Below are 16,422 nucleotides of genomic sequence, written 5' to 3'. Positions count from 1 at the left end.
ATACCACTTTGAATGCACATATGTCTCCTGTTTTATATCTGTGTCTTTGGAGTATTTTGGTCCAAAAATGAGCTTCCAACTGTATTCCAGCAAAAACTGAAACTCCATCTTACATTCAAAGCCTTAAATTTCATGATTTTACCAAGTGCCTTCACAGAGCCAGTATTTTGCATTACAGTGCACGTGTGTGTCGACTGCGATTTTTCCTGTTGTGTTTTTTTGAATTGGGAGAAAATTGTACTATAACTGCCTTATATTGACACTGTAATGAATTGTAAACAAATTTTTATACAGTATATACACTATTTTGCATAAGAAATAAATCAGTTAATTCATAAATGATTCATGATTTATTAATTCAGTTAACTGGTATAAACGATACAGCAGATACTGAGGTGACATTTGATCTTATTGAGATATCTGATCTCAAAGCAGGTAAGAAACTGAGATAAGCAACTCTGTGGATGAGATATTTTTTTGAAATATGTTATTTAAAAAAATAACATTTTTTGAAAGATGCACAAAATTATTTATTTCTTTAATGGGTGGTATCAGAAGTGGATGTAGGAGATCTGCACATTGCCTTCTATCTCCAGCATGTCAATCTCATTGAAGGACTGCCAGCGATGGAAAAAGTCAAACAGGTGCTGCCCGTTCACAAACACCTTAAACCTCTGGTTCCCACAACGAATTGACATCTGAGGGACAGAGAGAAAACTTTTGAATGCTGACACACAAAGTTATCTAGAATTTGCCAAAATCACATTAAAATTTGCTTCTAAAATTCATCATAAGGACTTGATATTACGACTGCGTGACTGATGTTACTTACATCAAAGTACTGGCCCTCCATAAATGGATTCATGCTCATTTCTCTCTCCTCCTGGCCCCAGTTTCCTCCAATCATACTGTTTCTTACAACAATTCCTTCCCTGAATCTCGGATGGATGTGGAAAGCGACATCTCGAGATCTGCTCACCAAAAACTTGATCCTTAATCTGAAACACACATCAATGAGCGTTAAACATTCATGTTAGCACTTTAGTACTGCACTAGAGATTTCGGCAAGTAGTCTTAAAATCACACACTTGTGTGCTCCATAGGGAACCATGCCTCTGATGACGATGGTCCTCTTAGGGAACATCCTCAGTAAATGGACACACTGTGGCTGTAACTGTTAGTCACCCATCTGACAAATGTTTTTGTGTCATAACATTTTATTTTTTAAATACATTAATGTTGCATTTGGTCATTTCAAAACCCGAATTTGGAAAATAAGAATTTTTTTTTTTTAGTTATTTGTATCTGTTTTGTGTCAGTGTATCACCGAACCTCTGCTTACCTTTGATTGGTGAAATGATGGCCTTGCCCCTCCATGATGTTCCTGACATCATGCGGTGACTGCTGAAATTAAGTTTCAATGTTTCTTCTTCAGACCTAGCGTTCTACACTGCATATGGATATTTATGTAGAGAGCAGCAGTTTCCCCTTCTTATTCAGGGTTTTTCTTATAATGAACATATGAGCAAAGATTGTACCACGTTTTGTAGGTTTCATAGTGATGGTCTTTGTAGGACATCTACTATTCAGGAGAGCAGTCGTCCTGAATTTCTTCCATCTGTAAAAAGGTTGTTGTTGGGCATTATTCATACCCATCAATATTTCTTGAGCACAACTTTTTTGTAAGCTGACTTTGTATGCCTTTATTTATATGGATGAGCACGCATTCAACACATGCTCATCTTCTTAAACGATGTAATTACTGCAGAGTAATTACTGCATGTATATATTGCACTATTATTTTAAATAAGTAAAACAGAAGTTTTGCCAACTCTAAAGATTTCACAAACTTTTTCTTTGTGCCACTCTGACTACTGAGGCAACAGTATATGTGTGTGACTGTAGTAGCAGCTATCTAGTGTCTAGTGTGAGAATACCACAAGTCGCCCTTTTTTAACGCAATTTAGTATCGGTATACAGAACTGTTTTCCTAACAGAGCCACTGTTATAATTAAGTGAAGGTGCTCCCAACTATTTTGAACCTTTGGCTTCTAAAATATGTGGTTCAATTGCGTGCTGCGTGCAGCTAGACCGATATTAAAACAACAACAAAACAACAATTTCAACCATCAACTCAAATATTTGGTTCTAATTGAACAGAAATTTCTATGAACTTGCAAGAACTGTGTAGGACATGAATCAGTGTGTGTCAGATCCTGAATTTGAAATTTCCACTGAAATCACGGGTAAGAGGCAAGTGGAACCAAGCTGACTTCTGCTAAATGGGTCAAACTGGGCAGAAAGTACACAAACACATAACATCCTCATAGAATGATGTAACACTATAGATCAACTTACCTCAGAATATATAAAGCATATAAACAATTACAGCAATATGATGCAACAAACACAGCAGTGCTACTAATCCAAAATACTCAAAGCTTCATAGAACTGAAACAAACATTTATTTTTAGGCCTTCGTCGTGTCGCTGTGACGTAATCGGCCTTAAAATGGCCTTTAAGGCTGCAGGCCCTGAATTGGGATACAGCCTCTGAATCGCTGCATCTTGTAGCTGTGTCGTCTTAAATTGGTCATGTGATTTTGACGCGCCGGCACGTCCGGTGACCCCAGAGGTTTAACTTAATATTTAAGTGTCTCTTGGTTTTAGACTAGTTGTTTAGTCTAATTTGATGTTTTAAACCAGAAAAGGAAGAAGAGGGCTTAGAATTACAGGTAAGAACTGCTCAGTGGTATGTGATAAACTGTAAATGTAAAGCTTACAGGTCAGTCCTCATGTTTTTAAATCAGATTTTGAGTCTGTACATGGCACATTATGCTTTTGCATGTTGTGAAATGTGCTGCAAAACAAACTGAGGTAAACTAACTGGTTTACTGTGATGGATTTAAAGTGCGTGTGATTGGTGCGCAGTGGCTGTGGTGCTCACGGTCAGAGTTCAGTCACAAAGAAGGTAACAGAGATGAATTTAAAGTTAAGGTGATGGTGCTTAGATTCATTCACAGACTGAAACCTTCACACCAACTTTATCCTGTGTCTCTTAGTTTTAGACTAGTTGTTTAGTCTATTTTGATGTTTTTAAACCATATAGTCAAGGAAAACAACTAAAGGGCACTTTGTGGATCAGTGAAGACAGACATACGGTACAGGGACGCAAAACGAACCTCTGTGCTCTGCTCTGTTTACTTTATTTCTGGGTTATGAATATTATGTAAAGGTAAATGTTGGTTATACTCCAAAGCATATACAGTTAACACTGTGTATAAATGTTTTAACACCTAATTTTAGTGCAGTGTATTTCATGTAAGTTTGAACTTGACATTTTGTTTTCTGTTGTGGGTTGTTATAGCCTTCTACTCCAGTCGCTTCTGAAAGGGCCTGTTGGCTCAGTCAGCTGAACTGAAGCCTGCTCGTGCTTCAATGTGGAGATCTGGTCTGTTAATAGTGTTGGTGAACTGAACCCTGGCGATTAAACTAGCCCTGGGGATAGGAATCAAAGCTGGTGATAACAACTGTGTATAGATGGTCTTTTGTAAGTTTTAGCCGCATTCTTCCCGTTAGCTCGAAGCTAACGGGAGGTCGAGACCTACTACAGCCGGGTGGAACACCGCTTTCCCGGCACATCGTGCCTCGACCTCCCGGTTGGCTTCGAGCCGGCGTCCGAAGAATGAGGCTAAAAGTTTTGCGAGATCCCGAGTTTGTTTTGCGAGATCTCGCAAAAGTCCGTCTTAATTTTTTTTTCTCCCATGTTCCCTGCGGGGCTCCGTAGATTAGTGTACCATAAGAGCAATTTAGTATGTTTTCAGAGGGGGGGTGTTTACCTGCAATGGGTGCTCTTTTTCGCTTCCGTTGCATACGCCTTGCGTGCCGGTCCGAGTCTGACACAGGTTTGTCGTCGTGCCCCATGTGCAGTGTTGGTGCCCAGTCTGGATTTGTTACATCCATTTCATATGCTGGGTCATATGCTGGGTTGCCTGCAATAATGCCAAATCAAAAGCTACTCAGTCGACATGACGTGGTTCTGCAGCATCACACATTAGCATGTTTTATCTCGTTATCTATGAAAAAACCCACTAAAAGCCTTTTAGTTTGGTCCCTTTACAGCATCCTGCCATGCGATTCCATTTGTTCCTGACCACCGAGAACACTCACGTTAACTTTTATCGAGTGGAAAAAAAGTTAGCGTGTTTACATTATGCTAACATAGTTGTGTCGCTAGCGGTCACGTAGCACATCATTATATACCAGCTAGTCCAACTTCAGTAACCCTACAAACATCACTGCTGTTTAGTTTTCTGTCTTCATTTATGTTGGAAGTGATAAGAAAGCTGTACGTTTTAATTTGTTTCCAAAACCCCGCAGTCAGGACATGCTATATTGTATTTAGATAGAAGCTAGCGAGCTAACTTGCTGCTAACTTCTAACTCCGTTAAATGTCATAAATTCCATTTTCATGGATGCCTGGATGTTAAACTCAGTTGTTACACCTGGTAGAGCAGAACGCTGATAATTTTATTAAAGATGAAAGACTTAAGACAGTGTTTTAACTCTCAGTAATGCCACAGTGATCATTTGATATATGGACCTGCAGCAGAGTTTAGGCCCAGACACGGCTAGTGACATCAGACTGAACAATCGGATAGTGATATGAATTAATTTAGAACTCACCGGAGAGAAAATGCCGCGAGCAAACCAACAAAAAGCTGGGGATTGCACGGAACTCGATATCCGCTCGTCTGCAATCCATGCCTGGCGTCTTTGTTTGGTGATATGGGATACATGGGATCCCTCACGTTGCCGCCAGGATGGAAAACGATTAAAAGATTAATCCAGTTTCTTGCCTTCACGATCGTGAGCTCTAACGTTGCAACCGACTACACAACACGTACCATAGCTGAAGCTGTATCCTTTGTCTGGCCTACTGTGATGGCGGCGGGGGCCGTGGCCCGCCTCCTGTAACATCACGCTCCAAAGCCCTGTGATGTTTCTGTGTTCTGTGATGTTGTCCCAAAGAAAGACCTTTAAATGCGATATATAGCCTAAACGTTTTCGTTTATGACTAGTTTACTGTGTTATGACTGAGAACAGGGGGGAAGTCGCGCAAGAGAAATGTCGACCAAAACAAACGCAAGTAAGCCCAAAGACAGCGCTGAAGTTATAAAAAACATCCACAAGCAGGCGCTTGAGTATATATTCAAGGCACTGAAGATCGACGAGGACGACACAGGTGAGAAGAAGGAGGCTGTGCAGTGGTACAAGAAAGGGATTTCTGAGCTTGAAAGGGGTATTGCAATAGAGCTCACTGGGCAAGCTGGAGAGCAGTATGACCGAGCAGAGAGACTTCAGGATAAAATGGTCACCAAACTCACCATGGCAAAAGACAAGCTTACCCTTTTAGAGACGACACTAGCCTCTAAAAGGAGAAATGACCCCCAAGGGACATCACATCATGCTCCTTCACAGCCAAAGTCAGTTCCTAAAAGTCAACCCGCAGGTGTTTCCACCACCATCAGACCCTCCACTTCTGTAAGACCTCCATTAGGAATAACTGATGCAAAGAAAACCGCTCGGGTGGGAAAAACTCAGAATGGAAGACCGGCAGCTGTGAAACAGCCCCCGAAGAGGGATATGAAAAAGAATGTGGACAGTAAACTGGCCAGCTTAATTATGAATGAAATTGTATACAGTGGAGCGACTGTGTCATTTGATGACATCGCAGGGCAGGATCTGGCAAAGCAAGCACTTCAAGAAATTGTCATCCTTCCTGCCTTAAGACCTGATCTCTTTACTGGTCTGAGAGCTCCTGCACGTGGCTTGCTTTTATTTGGCCCACCAGGAAATGGGAAGACCATGCTCGCCAAAGCAGTTGCTGCAGAGTCTAATGCAACATTCTTCAACATCAGTGCTGCTAGTTTGACCTCCAAATATGTGGGAGAAGGCGAGAAGCTCGTACGAGCACTCTTTGCAGTTGCGAGAGAGTTACAGCCCTCAGTAATCTTCATCGATGAAGTGGACGGCTTGCTCTGTGAAAGGAGGGAGGGGGAGCACGACGCCTCTCGCCGTTTAAAAACTGAGTTCCTCATTGAGTTTGACGGGTTGCAGTCAGGAAGGGATGACAGGGTACTTGTAATGGGAGCAACTAACAGGCCCCAGGAGCTCGATGAAGCAATATTAAGGCACTTTGCAAAAAGAGTATATGTGACCTTTAGACAAGATTTACGCTGCTGAAAAATCTTTTGGGAACGCACGGGAGTCCACTGAGCCAAAACGAACTGTCCTGTCTTGCAAAAGTGACTGCAGGATATTCAGGGAGCGATTTGACAGCATTAGCCAAAGATGCTGCACTTGGCCCAATAAGAGAGTTGGGACCTGTTGTGTCCACACATACTATTACATTTGTTCTGTAGATGCATTTACCAGAAGCGCTAGAGGGCGCTAGTGAGTATGTTGTTCTGGTTGTGGTTTTGAAGAAGAAAAAAGAAAAATAAAGAAAGGAGTCATCTCCGGTAATCCTCTGTTCCTACCTGCATGTGTGTGTAATGCCTGCGAACTAACACCACACAACAAGTGGCGACGAGAGTAGTGGTGATTAAGTTATGGCTCTGCTCTCTTTGCAACCCCCGGCTGTGTTCCTGGATTGCCCGGGCGAACCGAAAATTCCATTTGCTGCGTGGAAAAAGTTGTTTGATAACTACTTGCTGGCGATCGGGGGTAATGACTTTGCTACAGAGAGGAAGAGGGCCCTGCTCATTCACTGCTTGGGAATGGAGGGACAACGAATCTACAGCGCCTTATCACTCGCTACGGATGATTACGAGGGATCCGTAAAGGCTTTGGAAACGTACTTTCATCCTAAAGTCAATGTTGTCGCCGAGAGATACCGTTTCAGGCAACGAGCCCAAGCTGTCGGTGAGTCTACAGATCACTACGTTGCAGCACTGCGTGAGCTCGTGAAACAATGTAAGTTCGGGGCTATGGAGAATGAAATGTTGCGGGATCAACTTGTAGAGAAGACAAATAATGCTCGTATACGTGAAAGACTGCTAACGGAGGAGGATTTGACGCTCGATCGAGCTTTGGAAATTGCTAGGTGTACAGAGGCTGCAATAGCTGATGCAAAGGCCATTGCTGTTGGTGAAACGAAGCCTGTTGCCGCTGTTCAAGTACAAAAGAGGATGCGCAAGCCAAAATACAAAGCAGCTAAAAAGACGGATACAGCTCCGACGTGCTACCGTTGTGGTTCAGCTGATCACAAAACCAATGATAAATCCTGCCCCGCAAAAGACTGCAAATGTAATACGTGTGGGAAAATCGGACATTTTTCGAGAGTGTGTAAATCTTCTCATAAGCTTGTTAATGAAGTGACTGTTCCTGAAATGTGTGTTTTAACTGTTGACAATTGTGTCAGTGGTGATCCGGCTAAATTGATGTGCACTGTTGCTGTCACTGTACCAAATACTGCGCAGGCATGTACTGTTAAGCTACTAGTAGACACAGGGTCTGGTGTTTCCATACTGCCTGAACATGTTTACAGCACAAATTTTGGCTCAGTTAAGTAATCCAGCTGTTCAGCTTATTACATATTCAAAAGAGAAACTGGATGTATTAGGGTGTCTTAGAGCTGACATTACTTACAATGGCAAGTGTGCCTCCACTGATCTCTACATTGTGAGAACAGGAACACCCATACTGGGAATGGACTTGGTGACTGCCCTCCAGCTACACATAAAAGGGGGACAATTAGTTCTTGACAGTCCCAAGGTCTGTGCTACACTTCAGCAAACCTCTGCTCTGCCCACTCAATGTAAACAGGAATGTGAGTCTCCAGTTGCATTCGGATGTGCAAAGGATTTTGTACATAAAGTGAAGGTGCAACCTGAAGTGAAGCCAATACAGCAGAAACTTCGACGCTTACCCCTGTCAGTCCGTGATGCTGTTTCCGCTAGGGCTGCTCGATTATGGCAAAAATGATAATCACGATTATTTTCACTGAAATTGAGATCACGATTATTTGACGATATTTATTTAACCCTTTAAGACCTACTATAGAACCAAGTCCACCAGAGCTTATATTATTTTTTTACATGCTGTAGTGCCATTTGTGGGAGCATTTCAAGTTGCTATACATCAATACAACTGTTATAGCCCATATTTTAATAATATGTATGCATTAAGTCCATAGTAATTACATAAATTGCAAAAAAGTGCAATAAACTACAAAAAAAATTGAAAATCACTTTTGTTTTGTTTACATATATTTCTACTTGGAGAAATTTAAGAGGTTTATCCCTCAAAACTTTAAATACAATAAAGTTGCAAAAAATAGTTTACAACAACAGGAAATTTATTTTGAGTGTCTTCATAGTTTTATTTTGGAGATACAGCAATTTTTATATACTGCAGGAAAAACAAAAAACAATCCTATGATGCAAATTTGCAAATGTGAGAGATATACATATCGACGGGGCCGGGTTATGTTAAAAAGTATAAATGGTTATACTTTGTTCATTGGTTCAAAGGTACCCCACACTTCTTTTTTGGTTGCTTGTTTGTTCTGGTATATTTTTCATTTGAACTGTTATTCTGCCAGAGTACTTATATTTACAAGATGGCATTGAACGCCCCATTGGTGTGTTAGGAAAACTCTGTTGTACATATGTTCCTTGAAGGGGTTTTGGAGTGGTTCTTTTTCCACCGCAGCAAAGGGCTAGGAGTCGGAGAGGAGCTGCTGTATGTTTTTGTTATGATCGGATTGTGAAATAAAGCATATACAGTGAGAAAGCAACTCCAGGAGTCATCCCTGCCTTAAAGCTGCAACATATCATGGCGAGCCAGCCAGGAGGAAGGTTTGAAGAACTTCCCACACAAGAGTGAAGCAGAAGCCTGGTTAGCGCCATTAGCGGCTAACGTTAGCGCTACCGCACGGCTGAAGAAAAACCTTTCTCCAAGCACCGGACCTGAAATCTGACGGACTAAAGACAAGCTTGTGAGTACCCACAATGGAGATAGAAGCCCGACGAGATAAGATCACCGCCACACTCTGCCAGCTAAGTCGTGATCAGCTCATAGAAGTGGGTCATAAGGTGAAAGGCTTTGCTACACCGCTAAATGAGCCTACAAAAGACACTTCCAGACGCCAACTGATGAAAGTTATAGAACATAAACTGGACGAGGTGGAAAACAGTTATACACCAGACGATGCTGTACAGTTTGTGAAAGAACTTTTATCGTTTTTGGGCGAATATAAAGCTAAAGACAATACGGCCAAGAGTGATTTTTCCCGCCCTTCAGACGCAAGAGACAAGTATGACGAGCTGCAGGAAGAAATTAGAGCGATAGGGCAGAAACTCAAGATGGCGGACGCTGCCCCGAACCTGCTGTCTTCTAAAGTACCAGAGGTGACAATTCGCAGGGAGTTTCGCATCTGTGGCCAAATAGGTGAGGGAGGGCAGCGCGATCGGCTGTCCTATACCAACCTGCTGCATCAGATGGAAAATGGACTCCGCAAAGGCCACAGTGAGTCAGAAGTTATTGAAGCAGTGATAAGAGCCATCAATCCAGGTCTCAAACTGCGTGATATGCTTGAAATAAAGACTGATTTGACACTCACACAGTTAAAGACAATATTAAAAGGACATTACCGAGAAGATGACACATCTGATTTGTACCAAAAACTGATAAATATTTCCCAAGATCCAAAAGAGTCAGCTCAAGACTTTTTATTCAGAGCCATTGAGCTTAAAGATCGCCTCCTGTACGCATCCAAGGACAAAGAAGCAGAACACTACAGTCGGGACCTGGTAAAAAGGAAGTTTTTGAGATCAGTGGGTACTGGGCTGCAAAATGACAACATAAAGTTCCAGATTAAAGCCCTTCTTGACAACCCAGATGTGACTGATGAAATGCTGATTGAGAAACTAAATGAAGCTGCCAATCTCGAGACAGAAAGACTGAACAAGTTAAAGAGGAACAATACAAAACCACCAAGAATCAATGAGCTACATACTAGGGATGAACCACGCAGCAGCTCACAGATCCCCGCCACCAAGGAAGACAAGAAAAATCATCCTCCACCCGAAATGCACGACCTGGTGAAAGAGCTGAGGAACGAGGTTGCAGAGGTGAGGCAGATGGTTCTTGCTTCCCTGAACGCTGGCAAGTCGCAGACTACAAAGAGGACATCAGATGCTGCCGCGGGTACCTGGAGGAAGAAAGGCTGCAGGACCTGCCAGAGCAACGGAGAGGGAGACAACTGCACCCACTGCTTTAAGTGTGGCCAGCCTGGCCACATCTCCAGAGGATGCCGAGCTCCACTTCAGCTGCAGGGAAACGCCAGAGGGCCACTGCCACGGGACCAGCAGTGACCCCACCGCCACATCAGGAGTCCCGCCACTGTGGTTGCTGCCACCAGAGAGAGTCGGTCAGCACCCCACTCCAGAGGTGTGCAGGCTGCTCATCTGTCAGTTACTGTTCTAAAGCCTGTCAGGGACAACACTGGCACCATCACAAACATGTATGTAAAGCGGTGAGGCTAGTTGAACAACATTTGAGGGAAAGAGAGAAAAAGGGGTGGTTGTCATACATGGGATATTCTGACCTTCTATCAGATAAGCAAGGACAAAAATTAGTGAAGCTGATTGGTAGACGAAAAATGGTGAGATGCACCTTTGACAATGTACCAGTCACCGCATTGTGGGACACGGGTGCACAGGCTACCGTAATAAATGAGAACTGGAGAGTCGAGCACTTACCTCACACCACTATCAGGGGGATAGATGAACTCTTAGGTTCAGAACCATTAAATGGGCTCGCAGCTAATCAGACAGAGATACCATTTATGGGGTGGGTCCCTGTAGAGTTTAGACTGACGGGGGTGGAGACGACCAGCTCGAGTCTCCTAGTGCCCGTATTGGTCTCTAGTGACCCAAATGTAGCTCAGGATCCCATTATTGGATACAATGTTATAGAAGAAATCATCAACGAGCAACTTAAACAACAGGGTGTTAAAAACAGTGACTGTGCTGCAAATATTGTGAGTAGTGCTTTTGGTATTGACGTCGGATCTGCTAAGACTTTTATCCAGTTGATAGAGACACATCGAACAGCTGCGGAAGAGATCCAAGTCAAGACAGGGCGGAGTAAAGTTGTTTTAGGCCCTAGTGAAGCTACTACCATTCGCTGTCGCACACGCATACAGGCTGACGAGGACACTGTAATGTTATTTTGTCCTGTTCTGAACCCCAGCCTGCCTGAGGGGCTTCATTTGCAGGAAGTATTGTTTAAAGTAAAAAGGGGCAACTCAGCCATGGTCCCAGTATCTGTCACAAATACCACATGCCATAATATTACTGTAGATCCGCGTGTGGTCCTGGGGCACATTGAGGGCGTAAAAGCAATATACCCAGCTGCCCTAAAACCTGTAGAAACTCCAACAACTAAAACAGCAGACGATGCAGGTGTCGAAGTCCCATTAGCCCCCACAGGTGAGACAAGTGGCGTTTGGGATCCCCCTGTAGTTCTAGACCATCTAACGAGTGGCCAACAGTCGGCGGTGAGGATGATGCTTAGGGAGGAATGCAAAGCTTTTGCAAAAGACGAAAATGATGTAGGCTGCATTCCTAGCCTTCGGATGCACATCACCCTCAACGACCAAACACCAGTTCAAAAGACTTACAACAGTGTGCCTAAACCTCTGCATCAGGAAGTAAAAGCTTACCTGCAAGACTTGATCAATAGGGGGTGGGTTACAAAATCCAAGTCGCCTTATTCGTCACCGATAGTCTGTGTTAGGAAAAAGTCCGGTGACCTCAGACTTTGTGTGGATTATCGAGAACTTAATCGCAAATCGGTGCCTGACAGACATCCTATTCCCAGGATACAGGACATGTTGGACAGCCTTACTGGTAGCTCCTGGTTTACAGTACTAGACCAGGGAAAGGCTTATCATCAAGGATTCCTAGACGAAGACAGTCAGCCACTCACTGCATTCATCACCCCCTGGGGTTTATACCAGTGGGTTAGAATCCCATTTGGACTCAGCTCCGCCCCAGCAGAGTTCCAGAGGAGCATGGAGGAGTGTCTTTGGGGTCTGCGTGATGATATCTGTCTACCGTACCTTGATGACAATTTGGTCCACAGTAAATCTTTTGAGGACCATGTTGAGCATGTAAGAGCCGTGCTACAAAGGTATCAGAGACATGGGGTCAAACTTACTGCTAAGAAATGTGAACTGTTCAAGCCTAAGGTCAGGTTTTTGGGTAGAGTGGTGTCAAAAGATGGCCATAGTATGGATCCAGCAGAAGTCGCCTCCGTGATGTCACTTAAAGAGAAACACCCTAGTACAGTGGGGGAAGTGAGACAGATTTTGGGCTTCCTATCTTATTATAGAGCCTATATACAGGACTTTTCACGTATCGCCAAACCTTTGTATGAACTGCTAGCAGCCCAAACAAATGCTAAAAGTAGCCCACAGGACTTAAAAACACAGAACAAGAGAAGGAAGGAGAAAAACAAACAGGCTAAAGGACAGTTGCCTTCATCAGCCCCTGTGAAATGGACAGAGTCACACCATCAGGTTTTGTCTTACTTAGTCAATAAACTGGCCAGTCCTCCGATCCTAGGCTACCCTGATCTAGACCAACCATTTGTGCTTCATACTGATGCTTCTCAAGCAGGGTTAGGAGCAGTGCTCTACCAGCGCAGTAATGGCAAGTTAAGAGTCATAGCTTATGGATCTAGAACGTTAACGCCGCCAGAAAAAAATTACCATATGCATGCTGGCAAACTGGAGTTTTTAGCTCTCAAATGGGCTGTCTGTGAGCGCTTCAGAGATTATTTGCTGCATGCGCCATCGTTTGTGGTTTATACAGATAATAATCCACTCACCTATGTGTTAACGACAGCAAAGTTGAATGCATCAGGTCAGCGTTGGGTGGCTGAGCTCGCAGATTTCAACTTTACGATAAAATACAGGCCAGGAAAAACAAATGCAGATGCAGATTTTTTATCCAGGATGCCCCTCGATTTTGAGGACTATATGAACTGCTGTACACAGACGGTTAGCCAGGACGTGGTTGTAGCCTCACAGCAGGGCATATTAGTGCAGCAAACAGAAGCTCTAATGTTTAACGCTGTCTCCTTCCACACCCTTCAGCATCAAACACAAGCAGAGGAACTGCTGGACATGATTCAGCCAATACCGAGAGAGGAAATCTGTGCAGCACAGCGGCAAGACCCCGTGATAGGTAAAATGTACGAGTCTGTAGTGCAAAACAAAAGGCCCACCACACAGGAAATTAAGACTGAGAGCACTGAGTTTAAAGCATTGGCTAGAGAGTGGAGCAAACTGAAAATCAGAGAGGATGGAACTATGTTCAGAGAGACTCGACACAAAAAACAACTAGTTCTCCCCTCAGTTTACCACCCACTAGTGCTCAAAGAACTACACCAACAGATGGGCCACTTGGGATCAGAAAGGACCCTAAATTTAATTAGGGATCGTTTCTTCTGGCCTAAGATGCAAAGAGACATTGAACACTTTGTCAGTAATGTTTGTGAGTGTCTCAAACAGAGGAAGCCAAACAGACAGGCACGGGCACCTATGTTGAGCATAGAGACCACTCATCCATTTCAGTTGGTTTCAGTTGACTTTTTGCACCTGGAGCAATGCAAGGGGGGGTGTGAATACATACTTGTAGTTATGGACCACTACACCCGCTTCGCTCAGGCCTACGCAACTACAAATAAGACAGCTAAGACTGTAGCAGAAAAACTATTCAATGATTATTGTCTCAGGTTTGGTTTTCCAGAAAAACTACACCACGATTTGGGGCGAGAGTTTGAGAATAGACTATTGCACCATTTAAAAGAACTGGCTGGTGTTAAAGGGTCACACACTACTCCTTATCACCCACAAGGAAATGGGCAGACCGAAAGATTCAACAGGACCTTGCTCTCGATGTTAAGAACACTAACAGAGGAACAGAAAAGAGACTGGAAAAGCCACCTCCATAAAGTTGTACATGCCTACAATTGTACGGTTAATGAGGCCACTGGCTACCCTCCTTTTCTCCTAATGTTTGGTAGGTCACCACGGTTACCAGTTGACCTTCTCTTTGGCATTGAGCAGGAGGACAGTTCAGGCTCCTACCAGGACTATGTGGACAGATGGAGAAGGAGAATGGCTGAAGCTTACACTGTCGCCTCCAAAAATGCAGTTAAGTCAGCTGACCGAGGTAAAAGGCAGTACAACAAAAGTGTGCATGGTCCACCACTTCAAATAGGGAGTCGTGTTCTTGTTAGAAATGTTGTGGAGAGGGGTGGGCCAGGTAAAATCCGCTCCTATTGGGAAGACAACATCTACATCATTAAAAGACAAAAGGGAGAGGACAGTCCTGTGTTTGAGTTAGAGCCAGAGAATGGTAAAGGCAGGACAAGGATTTTGCACAGGAATATGTTGTTGCCTTGCGATTTTCTTCCGCTCCCAGCAGATAAGGAGGCAACTGTAACTAGTACTAAAACAAGGAAAAGACATTATAACAAACGGAAACAAACATGCATGACTCCGACACAAGTGGGGAGTGAGGAGGAGGAGGACACAGATGAGTTTTCTGATGCGGTTTTCACCTGGCCTTATCCTGAGCCTCAGTGTTCACCTACATTGGACCCCACAGCGGCAGAGTTTATGCCACTAAGGGACGGGGGTGAGCCAGATGAGCTTCCTCACATGTCAGGAGATGGCCAGGGGGACCCCAGCCAAGCTGATGAGGAGAAAATGGACAATAGGGAACCAGAGGATGTGGCTATTGTGGGGGCAGGGGAGGTGGACAGCAGCTCTGATGTCGAAGAGGCTTTGGAAACAGACCAGCCAAGTCCATACCCAAAGAGAGAAAGGAGGAGACCACAGACTTTGACCTATAGTAAACTTGGACAACCAAGTCTTGAAGAAAGAATAGTGGCCACCAAATGTGTGAATATGCAAGGTTACTGGCGACCTTGGTAAAAGGGGAAGATATAATGTTTACACTTGGTACCCCTATTTCAGATTGTAACAAATGTACCTATGTTGATTGAAATATTGTGACACATGGATTGCAGGCCGAACATGTGTATGAGTAAAGGGAAGATGCTTAGTGTTCAGATGAGATGTGGACAAAGTTAATGCCTTTACAGGAGAGTACAAATAGCATGGTAATTTGATAGATTGAATTGTGGACAAAAAAAAAAAAAAAAAAAAAACTGAACTGATTATATCAGGAGTATACACAACTACAGTGCACGGTAGTTTGGGTAACTTAAAAAAAAAAAAAAAAGGGTGTAATGTAACCTGGTACATAGTCCATGCCATTCTATTGTTCTCTATGGATTGTCGATTATAAGGTACATTTATGTCGGGACGACATTTCTCGAGTGGGGGAGAGTGTGAGAGATATACATATCGACGGGGCCGGGTTATGTTAAAAAGTATAAATGGTTATACTTTGTTCATTGGTTCAAAGGTACCCCACACTTCTTTTTTGGTTGCTTGTTTGTTCTGGTATATTTTTCATTTGAACTGTTATTCTGCCAGAGTACTTATATTTACAAGATGGCATTGAACGCCCCATTGGTGTGTTAGGAAAACTCTGTTGTACATATGTTCCTTGAAGGGGTTTTGGAGTGGTTCTTTTTCCACCGCAGCAAAGGGCTAGGAGTCGGAGAGGAGCTGCTGTATGTTTTTGTTATGATCGGATTGTGAAATAAAGCATATACAGTGAGAAAGCAACTCCAGGAGTCATCCCTGCCTTAAAGCTGCAACACAAAGAAAACAGCATGTGCATCATTTCACTGTGGGAAGTGTTACGAACAGCTGATAGGAACGGCAAAACGTGTTTCTGGAATATTATGTTTTTGTTCCTGCAAGCGCTTTTTATGCAATTTTTGCAAAGCTATATGTGGAACGAAACCGTGACCGAGGACAAGCTGATGGCATCAGATGTAAGTACAACTCCTCCGGTTTCATATGCAAAACAAATTATTGCGCTAGCTTACACGGTTCAGGTTCTACAGGGATTTAACAATAGTTACGCAAAACGGAGCATGCAGCTCTGACCGGCTTTAAAGGGTTAACAATGACTTTAAAAAAATAATATAAAATAGTGTGCAACACCACTGAAGTTTTTTTTTTTAAACTCTCTTTTCAACCAACAGCAGTCACTCTCCTCTCCAAATAACTTCTGCTTAGCTTTCCGAGCTTCCCTCGGGTCCTCTTAATCAGCGGTCTCCAACCTTTTTTGCGCACGGACCGGTTTATGCCCGACAATATTTTCACGGACCGGCCTTTAAGGTGTCGCGGATAAATGAGGGAGGGGCTAATAATCGGCTCAGTCATTTTTAATGATCGTTGAAAGCCCAGATCGTAATCGTG

General features: G+C 43.4%; 1 protein-coding gene and 1 pseudogene across 1 annotated transcript; one reads left to right on the top strand and one right to left on the bottom strand.

Annotated features, from left to right (window-relative positions):
* Positions 1–331: 331 nt before the first annotated feature.
* Positions 332–1,860, bottom strand: LOC146694513 (galectin-4-like). The gene is made up of 3 exons (XM_085430740.1): positions 1,089–1,860; positions 833–998; positions 332–698 (listed from the first exon to the last, which is right to left on the bottom strand). The coding sequence occupies exons 1-3, from the start codon at positions 1,142–1,144 to the stop codon at positions 552–554; spliced, it is 369 nt and encodes a 122-aa protein (XP_085286866.1). The 5' UTR covers positions 1,145–1,860; the 3' UTR covers positions 332–551.
* Positions 1,861–5,126: 3,266 nt separating this feature from the next.
* On the top strand, positions 5,127–6,245 carry LOC146694512 (spastin pseudogene; annotated as a pseudogene).
* Positions 6,246–16,422: the final 10,177 nt, after the last annotated feature.

This window comes from Copadichromis virginalis, linkage group LG14, assembly GCF_057382275.1.
Source record: "Copadichromis virginalis isolate Kocher_CV1m ecotype Utaka linkage group LG14, C_Virginalis_male_GT1.1, whole genome shotgun sequence".
Classification (NCBI taxonomy): Eukaryota; Metazoa; Chordata; class Actinopteri; order Cichliformes; family Cichlidae; genus Copadichromis; species Copadichromis virginalis.
The sequence above is the reverse complement of the archived record's forward strand: the minus strand, read 5'-3'. Positions and strand labels throughout refer to the sequence as shown.

Bases quoted from the DNA above. Each gene is read 5' to 3' on its own strand.
- LOC146694513 (XM_085430740.1), bottom strand. From the start codon at position 1,144: ATGTTCCCTAAGAGGACCATCGTCATCAGAGGCATGGTTCCCTATGGA. The intron at 999-1,088 runs GTGTGTGATTTT...TGTGTGTTTCAG, and splicing joins GTTCCCTATGGAGCACACAA to ATTAAGGATCAAGTTTTTGG. The intron at 699-832 runs GTAAGTAACATC...TCTGTCCCTCAG, and splicing joins TGGAGGGCCAGTACTTTGAT to ATGTCAATTCGTTGTGGGAA.